The sequence below is a fragment of the Cryptotermes secundus genome, unplaced genomic scaffold (assembly GCF_002891405.2).
Source record: "Cryptotermes secundus unplaced genomic scaffold, Csec_1.0 scaffold101, whole genome shotgun sequence".
NCBI classification, from domain to species: domain Eukaryota; kingdom Metazoa; phylum Arthropoda; class Insecta; order Blattodea; family Kalotermitidae; genus Cryptotermes; species Cryptotermes secundus.
In genome coordinates, this window is record NW_019720704.1 from 464,527 (window position 1) to 480,674 (window position 16,148).

General features: G+C 44.5%; 1 protein-coding gene across 1 annotated transcript in view; it reads right to left on the reverse strand.

Moving 5' to 3' along the window:
- LOC111870948 (atrial natriuretic peptide receptor 1) overlaps nucleotides 1-6,964 on the reverse strand; it is a 262,334-nt gene extending 255,370 nt beyond the window's left edge. Inside the window, exon 1 of the mRNA XM_033754102.1 lies at nucleotides 6,758-6,964. Within this exon, the coding sequence (XP_033609993.1) occupies nucleotides 6,758-6,949 (192 nt within the window). The 5' untranslated portion in view covers nucleotides 6,950-6,964. The remainder of the gene's footprint in view (nucleotides 1-6,757) is intronic.
- Between the last annotated feature and the right edge of the window lie 9,184 nt (nucleotides 6,965-16,148).

The window sequence follows — 16,148 nt, forward strand, 5'->3', positions numbered from 1 at the left end:
CCCAAGGCCGTTAATTTCGGTTTTCTAGACCGGAGCCGCTATTTCCTTGAAATAGCTCCTCAGTTATCTTCACGAGGCTGAGTGGACCCCATTCCAGACCCACTACTTCTCAGAAAATCTGGTAGCGCCAGGAATCTAACCCTGAACCTCTGGATCTGTAGCCAGGAACTCTGACCACTAGACCACAGAGGCGGTCAAGGCACAACACGAAATATCAAATACTTCAATAAATGAGGAACAAAGGGAATCTGATTTAGTGAACAGTGGAAACGCAGACAGCTCAAGGGAAGGAGAGAAACAGAAGACGAAGGAAAGAATAAAACAAAGACGAAGGAACTGGAAGGGTCGTCAGAAGGGCGACTGGATTGCTTATGGCAAGTTACAGGAAGCTTAATTTCATTAACATGCTCCGTGCTGATAAGTGCGTCTTCCTTTTTTTATTGCTAGTGGGGGGGGCCGCCTCTGTGGTCTAGTGGTCAGCGTTCCTGACTACAGATCCAGAGGTCCGGGTTCGATTCCCGGCTCTACCAGATTTCTTCGGAAAAGTAGTGGGTATGGAACGGGGTCCACTCAGCCTCGTGATGATAATTGAGAAGCTATTTCAAGGAAATAGCGGCTCCGGTCTAGAAAACCGAAATTAACGGCCGTCGGGATTCGTTACGCGACACCCTCTATCCGCAAAAGTTGGCACTGAACTTCGCCGACAAGCGTCGGTCGCTCGGTCGGTATAGTTCGCTTGCGGACTAAAATCACGGAGTTTGTTTTGTTTGCTAGTGGGGTGGGACTAAGTCCCTTGTACTGCGGCCACTTCTGGCCTAATGTACCAACCCCAGATGATAGGTGAGGGTGATTGTGGAGCAATTGGTGGAATGGAGATAGGCAGGGGAAACCGAAGTACTCGGACAAAACCCGTCCCAGCGCCACTTTGTCCAGCACAAATCCCACTTGACCAGATCAGGGATTGAACCCGGGCGGCCGCGGTGGGAAGCCAGCGACTAACCGCTTGAGCTATGGCGCGGCCCTAAGTGCGTCTTACTCGTGACCTTAGGTAAATGAACACAGCGGTAAATGACCCTGCTAACGGAGAGTACTGTCCTCTGATATTCGATGTCAGGTAGCCTGATGAATATTTACCGACGTTTCGGAGGAACTTTTTTCATCGCACGAAGACTGATCCCAGCTCAAATCCTTGCATTTCTTTTCCCATATCACTGACCAGCTTACTCTACTTCGAAGATGGAAGCAGCATGTTCCTCTGGAACGTCGGTAAATCTCTACTACACTGCTTCACACCCACAAGACAGTGACTGTCATATTCTCTGGAGCGACAACGTCAACCTCACAAACCCAGACAGGATCTAAAATATTGCAGTCGAAAATGTCGGGTAATTGTGCCCGAGACGCGCAGAGAAAACAGCCAGCAAGTTGCTCCGAAACTGAGGCCCCATGTTGACATATTTCAGTTCGAAAAGAGCCGTCAGGACCGCAAGAAATGGTCTCAAGCATTTAAATAGTCCATTAAGTAAATATTTCGCGTCGATCCAGGGAGTTCGGCGATCTCGAGGTATGACACAGCCCATTGCCGGCAACGTTTCCATGGACAACGTTTCCGTCCATTGATCCACGAACACGCAGCTGCAGCGAAGAGGATTTAACGACCGGGTTTATAAGGAGGACAAGTCACTGAAATTGACTTTCCACGGAATAATGAAACGAGAGCTAGCAGCTGCTGGTGTTTGCTCATCATAACAACAGTGTTTGGGCGAGTTCTGTCTCGTGTTCAAAGCCCTTAAACTTCCCGCATCCTATCGAAAAACATAAATATTAAGAAATCTACATAACTTCTTGTGATTCTTGTATGAGTGTGGAACTTGATCTCTCAATCAAAAGGTAAAAAATTTGACCTGCGGTATGGATTTTTGAATCTAAGGGCGAGGACGGAGAAAACTGTACAGTGAGAACGTTCCTGGTTTACACGCCATTAGCTTGAGTAAAGGAAGGAGGATGAGATGGCCTGGGCATGTAGCATGGCGATGTGAAATACATACAAATTTCTAGCTGGAAATTCTTAAAGAGCATAACGACTTCAGATAAATTCGTGTATATCAGAGGATAATATTAAAATTATTATTAGGTTATGAGGATGTGAACTGGATTAATCTGGCTGAATATTCCATCCAGTGACCGGCTCTTGTGAGCACGTTAATGAATTTTGGGTTCTGCAAAAACGGACAATCTCTTTACCAGCTGAGCGACTAACAGGTTTTCAGGAAGGACTGTCCTGCACGGAATTATGAACGTAGTTAGGCTCAGCTACTCTGTCTGTGTACCTTACTCACTTACTCATGGAGCTGAGCCCTTCTAGAGGAGCCGCCAATTCTGCAGCTACTCAAGAAAATCCCAGCATTTTATGGAACCCAAAGGTTCATCACCGTGTTCAGAAGAACCCTCCACTGGTCCCTATCCTAAGTCAGATCAAACCAATCAATACCATTCCATCCTATCTCTCTAATATCCATTTTAATATTGTCCACCCACCTACGCCTTGGTCTTCCCAGTGAACTCTTTCCTTCTGGCTTTCCCAACAATATCCTATACGCATTCCTCGTCTCCCCCATTCGTGCCACATGCCCTGCCCACCTCATCCTCCTTGACTTGACCATACTAATTATACTTGGAGAAAAGCACAAGTTATGAAGCTCCTCATTATGCAGTTTTCTTCAACCTCCTGTCACTTTATCTCTCTTCGGTCCAAATATTCTCCTCAACACCCTGTTCTCAAACACCCTCAGTCTATGTTCCTCCCTTAATGTGAGAGACCAAGTTTCACACCCATACAGAACCACAGGCAAAATTATAGTTTTGTATATTCTAATTTTTATGTTTTTGGACAGCTGATGAGAAGAAAAAAGGTTCTGGACTGAATGGTAGCAAGCATTACCCGAGTCCAACTATCTGTGTACCATGGCACCAAAATAAAAATAAACAATCGAAACGAAAATTAACTGAATATTATTAACACCTGAGTGGTTGCAGCTTTGTACGTACATTTCCACTGTTTAATGCTGAGTTGTGCTACGGGAGAACATCATAGGCTGAGTGATGTTTCAAAACAAAATGGAAATTTCTGTGGTCGCCATAAGTTTGTTGGAGAGGAAGCCGTCTCTCCCAAGATAATTAATTAATTCCGAAAATACCTTGTTAAGAGCAAACAGCACAGAATTGAGCGAAAATACGAAATGATGAAGCAAGCACGGGGTACAAAGGAGAGTCAGAATCAACCGATGGAGAATATCAACGACCTGAGAGATAATAAAGTTAAGCAGATAACACATTTGAAAGGTAGCGAGACAGAAACAGACAGCAAGATAAGCAAGGGAGGAAATTCTGTGTCATAAAAGTAGAGGAACGTTGCACGTGAGATCTGAGGTATGTGACGGCGTGTGATCTTGTACAAGTTAACAACGTTTCGAAGGAACTTTCTGCGTCTGCCGTCAGGGCCGAAGAATCAGCTTGGCGCTTGCATACACGGCTTACTCCTTGACCTGAGGATGGAGACAGTACTTTCCCTTCAAAACGTCGGAAGCAGACTACACGGTGTCACATCTCAGATGCTAATATTCTTCAAAATTTGTATATGAATATGGCTGCATATGTATTCTGTCTGTGAGAAGTTTTCTTACCCAATCAAGTACTGGATGAAGCCCCCAACTTAAAGACCATAGATGTGATAATGTGCTGCCTGGTCAAGGCTTTGGGAAGTCTTAGGGACAGGGGGCGATAGATGAATGTGGAGCAATGATGGACTTATGATCAGCTGGGGGAAACCGAAGAAATTGTGAGTGCCACATCGGCCAACAGGAACCTTACAAGATTCAGCCTCAGAGACTACAAGGTGAGAATGCAGCGTCATGGCACGGCCGAAGAAATAACAAAATTAAGAACTCCCGGTATTGGTAGCAGCCTTAGCGGGAAGCGAATCTCTATCAACATTCCGTGTGATTGTTTCATGTTTGTGTTTGGTAAGCTGCCCGATTTTCTGTTGGTGGTGCCTCAGTATCATATTGGAATCAATACGACCAGTAGTTTGAAAGCAACTAATCAGCTCGGTAATTCAGAACGAAGTGTTAATGTGTCACGTGTCGTTCAGTGAAGGACTTAACCGTCGGCATGTCGCGTACTGTTGGCTATACGAAATTTGCTATTGATTTTAAGGCCGCCCAGCACAGATGGACGGAACTGGAGGGCTTTGGAATATGAAGACGTCATCATGTTCTCGTAAACTGGATGCTCAATGCGGAGGTCTCCCCGTCCGCACTTTTCATCTCCGAAACTACTGCACAAATTTAGATACATATTGGTGATAAGGACTGGCAACAAACGTTGAGTTTACTTCACAAGAAACTCAAAGTGGTCACTATATTTAGAATGTGTGGAGTCTTGCCTCTGCCTCACCAATAAGCCTTAATTAAGTGGGGCTTACACTCAGGAGCAACATATATTTGCATTGAATAGAGGCACGTTCGCCATGGGTTTAGGACGCGGTACAAAATTCTCGAGCTCACGACGCCCACATCCAGCAGCAAGCCTGTGAAGGACACATTTCAAACGCCCACACCCCCCGGAGCGCCAGGTACGTGTGCTCGACACCAGACATCTGGACAGCGGCAGGCACGGTGTCCCGGTCCAAATGACATTAGCGAAATATTACTTAGAACTCTAAAGGGTTCTGTCGATGGTGTATAACACTCAGAATTGCTGGGTTTTTGGACTCTGCCCAGTGTCCGGTATTCTAGAAAGTAGGAAACTTGATGTGTTTCCGTCCTCAGATGAGGAGGGAAGACACCTATTCATTTGGGTCTCTTAGAAAGCGCTAACCTCAATTTCGACCTCCTTTTCTATCCTAGTTACACGCATGTGCGTGCTCTATCCCAATTTTTATTGCATGTGTTCTTATTATCTCCCGCCGAATTAGCCTGGTCTCAAGTGATTAAATAGCTGTGTGAGTCTATCTGGGGTTGTCCAGTGATTCGGGTTAGCTCTTTCTAAGGGACCCAACTGAGTAGGTATCTTCCTCCCTCACCTGAAGACGGAAACAGATCCCTTTTCCGAAACGTTGTGTTTTCTAGTTTCTACAATACCGGACCACGGACAAAGTCCAAAAACCAAATAATGCCGAGGATTACTTAAAATATTTTGAGCTTCCTCAGATGCACAATTATTACACTATCGACAAGAAAGCAATTGACCCTTTCGCCATTTACATTCCATAATTCCATCTCAAGTCTATACAGCAACATGGGAATTATGGGTCACTGGCCGCGAGATGGATGCAATGGACAATGCACGGATAACACAACTAGCTGCATGGAGCAGAGTCGTTCATGAGCTGCTAGCAGTCGCTAAGCTTGTCACGGAATTCACTGCTTTTATAGGAGCCGAAATTTCTTTACTGTATTCACAAGACACGTGCCGGGTCCTCTCCTAAGCCAGACGAATGCAATCCACAGCTTGTTTCTCAAAGATATACACGTATTTTAATACTGTACTTCCTTGTACACCCCAAGAAGTCTCAGGCTTACATTACTTCATTGTCTTAATAATATGTTGTGAAGGGTATATTCTGGTGTTATAATTAAAGCATTTGAGCTCTAGATCAGTAAGAGCCGCCCAGAAACTGCGCGATGAACCCTTCCCCTTGTTTCTCCCAACTCAAATCCTTACTTTCAGGAAATGAAGAGCCGATACATTGGCACACCGAACGGAGGAAATTGTGATATATTTTATGTATCTCTGGCTCGTTTCTTGTGTCTTCCAGCTCGGTGAAGATTTCACTGGCCTGCCCATGTTTGGATCGGAACACTAGACTCGAAGAAACAAGCGCTAGGAGCACGTGAGCTTCTTCGCAGAGCCGTAACCTACTCTAGCCGAGAGACTGGCATCACTCAACGAACATCACAACAGAAAGTGGGGCCGCGAGGGACCCAGCAAATGTTGGGTATCGAATGTACCGAAGGACAATAGGTCAGACAGAAAAGTGATTGGCTAAAAGCTGGAAGGCCGGAGTTTGATTCCTGGAACGGGCTAGGATATCTCTCTCCTCCGTCATGTGTACACCAGCTCTGGGCCCCAGCCAGGATATTAGAGAATACGTACCGAATGTACGGCGGCCGGAGTATGAAACCTGTAACTCATCCTCCCTCATTGCCGAGAATATGCGGAATTTAGCTCTCCTCTGCCATATACTTTCATGGCTCAGTTCTTGTGGGCAGGTTACGAAGCGCTCTGAAACCGAGGTCTGCAGTTTTATGTTCAGTTTGTTTGGAGAGCGATATTTTAAAGTTTCAGTCTTCTGACTAGCGATTTTGAAATATACTGAGGTTTCGTTGTCCTGACTGGTGATTGTACGTTGAGATTATGATGCAACGATATCCCATTCAGGGAAATGTGCCTGATATAAGGCCACGGAAGCGGTCTCCGTGAACTCGTGTCCGTGATCCTCCGGGACTAGTGACGGGATTTGCGCTAAGTTTCGTACTGGAGTCTGTATTAAAGATATTCGAGAAAATTTAATTTTGGTTCGTACTGGTCCAATATAATCCGCACACACTTTTTAAACTCTAAATGTAAGTTTATCGATTTTATAAGAAACCCCTTATGAAACAGAGAATGCAGGTTACTCGTGACTTAATTGTGATCCTGTTCTGTCCCCGCGTGTCATTACAACGGCACTTGCGGTAGGCTGGGCTGTACGTACCGGGCAGTCGCGCTGGACATCCGAGGATCCTGCATCCAGGCAGGACTGGTTCGGGTTGCTGAGACTTCTGGACGCAGCGGTTCCTGCTGGCTCCATTGCCACGAGGACTAGCAGGCACGTCGTGACGACACACAACAAAGCTGCTGTCCGCCGTTTACACGCGGCACCCTTCCTATCCTCAATTGTCTTCATCGCTGTTACCGCCCAGAACAGAACATCAATTTCTGGAGCTGCCTGTGCTCAATACCTCAATGAATGGTAAGCGTGAAGCATGAAGTTCATTCAAGTAACATTTAAATATTCAGGTTCGTATCTCATAGGAAACATATTACGTCTCTGCTACAGAGACCAACCGGTTAATGCTGTTTAGGGAAATAATCGCTGGTTATTGTGAGAACCATACGGAACACACAAATACACTGTGCGGGCAGAATGCAGTATATATAAATTCAGTTCGTACCTCACAGGAAACACACTACATCTCCGCTACAAAAACCAACCCGTTAATGCTGTTTAAGGAAATAATCGCCGTTTATTGTGATAATCATACGGAACACAAATACACTGCGTGGGCAGAATGCAGAGTTTAAATGTTAAAATATATGATACCTGTAGTTACCGCTGTGCTTCATAAGGCGAAGGAGAACTATTATTTTTGTACGGTGGAACTATTCCGCTGGTCTGTGTGCACTGGAGATTGAGGCATTAGGTCGGAACTGGAATGCGGACAATTGCCTCTCGTGAGCAGAATTTATACGTTTCAAGTGCATCGCTGGGTTCCTTCTGCACAGACACTAGTAAACTCTTAATTAAAATTAATATTCCAGAGTGCGTACATATGGCTCAATAATACTTAAGCACACAAACTTTATTGGAAACCGCGGTCGATTATGAGGCTGCTGCCATGTGTCTTCGCAGCTCTCAGCCAACAGATCGTATGCCGAAGATAATATATCTCGAACCCAGATAATAGCTACACTTTCAGAATCACTTGTCACTTGGGATAGACTGAGGCCTACTTATATGATGTGGAAATCTGCTCCTAATTTCTGCTGCACAATAACGAGAAATCTTGTAGTTTACCGTACCCAGATACATTCTTCCAATGTGGCCGATTTAATTCAAGGATGTATATCAATTTGGAAAAAAGAAATTATCTTGAAATGTTTGGTGACGGCAAGATAACTGTTATTTACTTATTCTAACGAATATTCGAGTTATCGAATCCATTATCACTGGCGTTTAATTAAAGAAGTGGAGATCTTGCAATGATCAGAAATTTGATTGCATTACAAATATCTCTCAAATTAAATATGAAAAAGAGTTAATCTTAAATGGACAGAAGGTAGCCTATATGCTGTGGACTTAAGAGCAATTTGCTCGTTCTGAAAGAGAACAAACTCCCACAATGTTTGTTGCTCGTGAGGCTTGGAACGACTCCAGTAAAACATTCAATAATTACGGCAGCTAAAATATTTGTGCTCAAGAGAAACGCATGCTAAAGTTCAGGACGAGTGCCAGAAACTTTCTGTAATCAACTCCGTGGCAACAAAAGCCATCTTTTGACATGAAGGTTCTCACGTCACTTGTCAACACTTTTCTCCGTGTCAATACGATGCAGTACAAGCCACAGTTCCATTTGGTGTTTCTTTCGATCTCGTAAACGTCGCTGACTGACCAGGACGCGGCACGGAGCGGGCGGCGCTCACGAACCTCACGAACACATGGTCGCCACTGGTGTATGGCGGACGATCGCTCACGCAAGCGGCGCATAGCAAACGAAGCGCCGGTTCTGTGCGGCCAAACTGCCTAATCGTACACTATCTCCGGTGCCGCAGGCATCTCCGTGAGCGATCGATTATGCAGAGATAATATTACGAACGGTACCAAGATAAGAAACTGGCCTCGCCATAGCTCAAGCGGTTAGTTGCTGGCTTCCCACCGCAGCGGCCCGGGTTCGATCCAGGGGTCTGGTCAAGTGGGATCTGTGGTGGACAAAGTGGCGCTGGGGCGGGTTTTCTCCGAGTACTTCGGGTTCCCCTGCCAATCTTCATTCAACCAAATCCTCCATCATCCTAATCACCCGGGGCAGGTACAATAGGCCAATCAGTGGCCGCCGTACCGAATGGACCCAATTGGACTCCACCCCCACTAAGCGAATTAAAAAGAAACAACAAGAGATATAACAAACTGGCGACCGTTTGTATTCGGGAAAGGACCATGAAGTCATACAGACCGTACAGGTATCTGAAATTCCCAGTCCGTGGTGACCGTGGAATCCACGTAAGGTAAGTTTGAACGGGAAATCTGATTCCCGTCATCTGTGTGTCAGTGTGTGTCCCACAAAATGAGGGTTTCATGCAACCGTCAGTACTAGTTCTAATAGTGACTCTCGGCACACAAATTTAGATGCGTTGATAAGGAAGGATCAACACACTAACTGAGCTGCACTACGTTCTCTATACGTTCCCTTCATACGTTTACGTTCTACGTCAACATTTGTGTTTTTTAAGCTACTAGCAGGCCTATATTTTTCCTTTGGCGCTGCAGCCCCAATTTGGGCCTTGGCCTACCTCCACGAGACTCTCCATTTCACTTCGATTTACTAGACCTTAGACATTCGGTAGGACTCCTTGGTCGGGTGATCAGCTAGTCGCAAGGCCTCTACCTGTACACAAACACAGAAAAACACACACAAATACCAAACATCCATGCCCTGAGTGGGATCCGAACCCACGATCCCGGCTTCCGAGCAAGAGAAGACAGTGCATGCCTTAGACCGCTCGGCTACCGTGACTGGCGTAGGGTCGTCGTGGTTTTCGGGCCAGGATTAGAAACTTGCCCTTCTGCCATAGCCAACATCTGAACTTGTTGCGGTCTGGCAGGGGATTCCGACGATGTCGCGCTGTTTGTCCTATGAAAACAATGGCTGACATTCACGCTGCATTGCTCTTGGTTACTTTGAACACATTTTCTAGTTTAATGTTCTCGTCTTACACACAAAGACGGGCTTAATATATCGACATATCTGTGTGTATGTTTATCAAATAATTTCTGAAGCAATGGAAGAATGTTCCCGAAACGGGGCAGAAAGATCGTCTCACTGGAATCCTTCAGTGCATTTTCTCTCCACTGTTTATGTGATTAAAGTAAGATGTGTTCCAATCTTAGAATTGGCCTGGTCAGAAGCAATTTTTAAAGGTAGCAGATTTCTGCTAATTGTGGGATTTTTATATGGCTTTGTGAATATAAACATCCGTCAAAATTTACCTTTTTGAGAATCACTTAATTTTAGAAAGTACCAGACAAGTGTTTTCTCTAATAATAATTCTTCTTTAATTGCAGCTTTGACGGGGGGAGGCTCCAATAAATGTCGTCAGTTGTGGTCTTGAGCTTTGCTTTAAGAATTTTGAAAAAATAGCCTAGCAACCCCATCAGAACTTGCCCAACAGAGATTTAAGATAAATCATATTCAAGTTAATGTAGCAGAGGTGACTCATAAACAGAGAGTTTGTGTGTTGGGCCCTCATGTGACGTCAGTAGAAGTGAAATTCATGTCGAGCGCATGTTAAACTACAAATAAAATTTTCAAGCGGTAAGCTAAGGCAAGCACAACCTATGCACCCAATGTCTATGATCTCCACCTTCTTACTCCTGTCAGTTCGCAACCGGGATAACTGACTATGTATTTCATTGAAAGGCTGCAGGTAACTGTACGAGAAAATTAAGTAGGGGTTTCCCTGAGATTGGAGGTATAGCTCCAAAAGTCCCAGTGCCTGCTGGATAGGGGATGGGTGGACCCCAGAGATGCTCTGGTTGCTGAGTAAAATCCCTTGTCCCTGTCGGGAATCGCATCAGGATATCTTGGCCATCCAGTTCGTAGCCCGTTTCTGTACGGCTGGGATATCTCGCCTCCAACAAACCGAAATAATATTCGTATATCATCAGTTCAGTCGCAATGTTTCGGTCTAGGAGATAAGGCACCGTCTGTTGTAACACGTGTGTCCGTCATGAGGTCAAGAGGAAGCAGATTTAGCATTTTATACCGTCTCTAATTTATGAAATTCCCTATCAGTTGACGTCATATAGGTGTGTGCATTGATCGATGAGATAATTGCAAAACGATGTTTGACTTTTGTTCTAGAATGCTGAAATAAATAAACGTTTTCCCATATAAATTGACACTTTAGATTGCTTTGCAGGCAAAACATAATACGAGACCTAAATATCGTTGTCTCGATATTTCTAAAGAAACCTCGACAATATTAGCTTACAGAACCAAATAGATCCATTTACAAATAAAAGTGTAGGACTTTTCTCTTCCATTTCTTTATACGAAAAATTCTATGTACAGTGCCACTGAGTATTTTTTTAATTCGCTTAGTGGGGGGTGAAGTCCAACTGGGTCCACTCGGCACGGCGGCCACTGATTGGCCTATTGTACCTGCCCCGGGTGATTATGATGATGGAGAATTTAGTGGAATGAAGATCGGCACGGGAAACCGAAGTACTCGGAGAAAACCAGCCCCAGCGCCACTTTGTCCACCACAAATCCCACTTGACCAGACCCAGGTTCAAACCCGGGCCGCCGCGGTGGGAAGCCAGCGACTAACCGCTTGAGCTATGGCGCGGCCGTGCCACTGAGTAAATCCCGATAGCTAATTTCTGAGTGTCTGAATGGTGTAACTAGTTTGCTTTAAGCAGGATACGTTTAGTAAGGAGTCAAGAACAAGTGAAGCCGCCCGACTCTGACAGGCAGCAAGCTGATACAGGCTGAGGGAAACCATGAAATTGCGAGTTTTGGACCTGCCGTGTGGCTGTCGCATAGCACTGCACCTTGTTTGCTGTAATTGGCCTCCATTCTCTGTAACAAATAACGGAAACATCTGATACGTGATCAGATCAAGTCTTGGATCCGCGGATAGGAAAAGGTGCGCATGCAGAGATGTGACACCCTCGTTGTAGGCTCGTTTACCTTGCCTTAATTGCATTGCCTCCCCGGGGTTCTCAGCGGAGTCGTACCTTCGATCGGTAATCCTTTACATCATGAAGTTCATCTGACTCTAATTTATTTAAACAGTGAGTTCGTACCTCACAGGAAACACATTACGTCTCCGCTACAAAGCCCAACCGGTTAATGCTGGTTAGGGAAATAATCGCTGTTTATTGTGAGAACCATACGGAACACATAAATACACTGTGTGGGCCGAATGCAGTATATATATAAATTCAGTCCGTACCTCACAGGAAACACATCACGTCTCCGCTAAAAAGCCCAACCGGTTAATGCTGTTTAGGGAAACAATCGCTGTTTATTGTGACAATCACACGGAACACATAAATGCACTCTGTATTAATGCAAGTGGCACATATATTTACCACTGGACTTTAAAGGGTTATTACAGATTCATTGGTTGGCACAGATATTTTTACGAGACAAAATATTTACGTTCTAAAACTTTCGATTATGGCACAAAAGAAAGAGTTAATTTACATGTGCAAATAAATTGGTGTGTTTAGTCAGTGCAGACAACCAGAATCCGTACGTTCCGACCAAGCAAAGGGACAGAAGGATCTGATGAGGCGCATGGATCTGTGAAAAGCCCCGTCCCAATTGCGGCCCGCCCTAACATTAGTGCGGCTGTACGTTCAGACTTCAACTGTAACGCCTCTCCCTGCCAACACTATTACCGCAGCCCCAGAGCTTCAGACCCAGTTGCAAGAATCTGTTAAATCTAGTCTGGACTTTCAGCGTTACAGTGGGTTCACCTTTCGGTCCAGGATCCCATCAGAGATGTACGAGTATTATGGAGTGTTACAAGAGGAGAGGACATTGTCAACAAGCAGTCTGATGAAACTGACTCTCCCTCGACTGATACATGTATGAGGGAGATAATGATCAAACATCTTCACAGATATACGGAGCATTGAGCCGTTGCAGGTTCTGCTGAATGCATAAAGGAGAGAGATATTTAACGCCAGCGTCTAAGTTTGCGCTATCGCACCCCTGTAGAATATGTCCCCCCACCGTGACAATTGGACAGCGACACACAGATACACAATGGCTTATCTGCATCGCAGTCCTTCAACGTGAATTTACTGTGGCGGCGTTGTTTTTTCATGACCCTGCAGAACTAGAGGTCACTGCCTTCTGTCTGTCTGCTGAAAGCGTCCTAAAGTAAAAGAACATCAGTCAAGAGTAGCCGGTATTTTCGGTACAAAATTTGAAGCGCTGGGAACTCAGAAATAAATAGTAGGGCTACTAAGCACTTGGCTCCGACGTTCAGTCATGTTCTAGCAAGAATAAGCGGGAATAAGGCTCCATGGAATCCAGATGAAATAAGATAAAAATAAAAAGATCTGAAAATTAGCTACTGATTTGTAGTTAGATTAGTTCAGTCAGTACAGAACTAGGCTAGGGGCACGATGAGAAGGGGAGAAGATTTTTCTTTTTTTCCACAGCGTGTAGACCGGCTGTGTGGCCCACGCAGCCTCCTGTCCTGTGTGTACCAGGGTCTCTTTCTCTGGGATTAAAACTGCCGCTATGAAACTTACCACTCATCTCCACCTATTTTCGAGGCGAAGAATGTGTGGGCTATACAATTACTCCTCCATAATACTTCATGGTGTGGCGCTTAATTAAATACAACAACAAATTTCCTCTACAGATTAAATTGGATAGTACATAAGGTTACAAATACTCAGGAATGAAAGTGAAGGGATACATGTCTACAAGGCACCAGTTCCTTCGATTTCATAATTTTGTGTTCCTTTAGGTATGGAACCCCCTAAAATAACGTAATACACGATTTTAAGTGTAATCCCCCCCGTACCATCTATGTCTGCCAGGAAAGATGAGGTTCTACATGTTGTTGCAGGTTCCTCTTGGACCACACGACAATAGCAGGAACTTAAACGTGTTTACAGCCTCCCTACACGTGCAGTAGGCTGTAAAATGTACCTGTTCAGTCAGGAAATAATCGCGAATTCGTTTGCCGCCTCCAGTTACATGTTCCGAAAGCACTTACATTAAATATTACCGACTTGCTCAGTGGCTACTTTTAGGTCGTGACCCCTTGGGTGCCGCAACCCACAGAATCAGAAATCGTGCCTTAGAGAGTTCCAAAATATAAACTTAATATCGCTTATGAGAAGACAGGCTAGAGCGTTTTTACTATTTTCTTTCCATTTCTGGATGTTATACCCAGAGTCCATGGTTTTCGGTCCGTCTGATGCTGTCTTAGTGACATATTGCGTAATTGGGAACTTCCTGTAACATCAGCGTTATAACGAAGACCAACAGCTCAATGCTGTTTAGAGAACAAATCCCTATTTATTGTGAGAATCGTACGGAACACATCAATACAGTGAGGGTGAAAAGTGAAAATTTTATTTGTGTTTAAACAAGTGGTATAGATAGTTACCTCCCTATTTACCGGGTTAAATTTACGTATGATGGTACTAAAACAATTGATTTTCAACCCAGAGCTTCATACGTCGTTATCGCAAAACTGTTTATAAACATAACCAACGAGGACCACATTTTCCGTTACTTAACAACACAGGACACAACACATGCACACATCGCACACCCCACACACCAATGAGAACAGAGACTACAAAGCAGATCGGGCCACTTCAATTCGGAAAGTATTCAAACTCTGTACCCAAAACAAACTCAGTGGCTTGTAGCCCGCAAGTGAACTATACCGACGGAGCGACCGCTGCTTGTCGGCGAAGTTAGTGCCAACTTTAGAGGATAGAGGTTGCCGCGTCAGCGCAACGGATTCCCACGGCCGTTAATCTCGGGTTTCTAGACCGGAGTCGTTACTTTTCCATTCAGTAGCTCCTCAGTTATCCTTACGAGGCTGAGTGGACCCGTTCCAGGCCCGCTACTTCTCAGAAAATTTGGTAGCCCCGGGAATCGAACCTGGGACCTCTTGATTTGTAGCCAGGAACTCCGACCACTAGACCATGGAGGCGATAGAGGCGTTTCGAGCTGTGTACCCACATCACATTAATTTGTATCGGCTACAGCAGACTGGAGGGTCACGGTACCCATTCCTGTAGAAGCATTCTCTTGTGTGGTCCAGCACTGCATTAACTTACTTCGCTTGCGGGAGAACCCAATTTAGTTCTCGCAGTCGCCACTCAAAAGGTCGATCCTCTCTCCAAACAAAGAACATCCATTTACAAATTAACGTAAAATTTCAGTAACACATCTCGCCCCAGGATCACCTTCCGATGTACCACAAACACTCGCTCAATATTTACAGCATTTACAAACTAGCATTTCAAGAAACTTTAGTTCTATCCAACAAACAGCCAATCAAGTCAACTTGGATTTACATAGGTAAATGTACAATGAGAAACTTCAAAATTTGCGCCCATCATCAAATGTCGTTATGGGGACGAAATCAAGGAGGACGAGAGGCGAGAACGTAGCACGAATGGGAGGGATGACGTTTGGTTTAGTCAACTTAAAAAGAAAAATATCCGTTGGTGGACCTAGGCAAGTATGAGAGTTCATTTCAAAATTGGTATTAAAGAATAGGGTGTGAAGGTATGGGGTGGATTAATTTATTTCAGAACAGGGAAAAACAGTGGGCTCTCGTGAACACGCTATTGGTTCTTCGGGTTCCGTATAATGCAAGGAATTACTTCACCACTTGAGTGACTATTATAATTTCTCAAAAACGATTCTGCTGCTTGCAGCTACACAGATCATGTCTACGATATTAAACAGTCAGTTCTGCTACACCATGTACGAGAAAGACTTCCTCAAAAATTTATTTCTACCTGACTAAAATGTTAACAAAAACAGTGGCCGTTTGTCCAAAACAGAATTTATTAAATGAATTTCTTGCTCAGTTTAACAGGGCTCAGCTCGAGAGATCGAGGGGCGTCGGTAGCTCTGTTAAAGGCAAGACTGACAGAGTAATTCATCAAACGTGAACGTGTTTTAAGACAGATTAAAATAAAACTGTTGAAGCAAGAATGTTTCTAGCATATTCACTTCAACCGTCAATATTCCAGACATTCAGAAGATCACGTTTAGTTTCAAAAATAAGTATAATCGAAGCATGTGAACTGACACTCATATGTATGTCAAAACCTCACTTCAACACCTCAGCTCTCTTCGAGGGCAGGCAAAGGAATTGCTGTAGGAATCCATAAATATTTGATAATTTGTAAAAGAATTCTCATGTGAATGAAATCACTCATGAAAGTTCCTAGAAGTCTGACTGCGCATGCACAGGACATTCAGCCGCGGCCGACGAATTACTTCCCCTTTCCCCAGTAAAACTGCTCAACTTTCTCAGAAAGTCGTCATAAAAAATAACGCCACATTTTCTGACACTGCGGCAAATGCTGCCATTTGTGTCTCAAT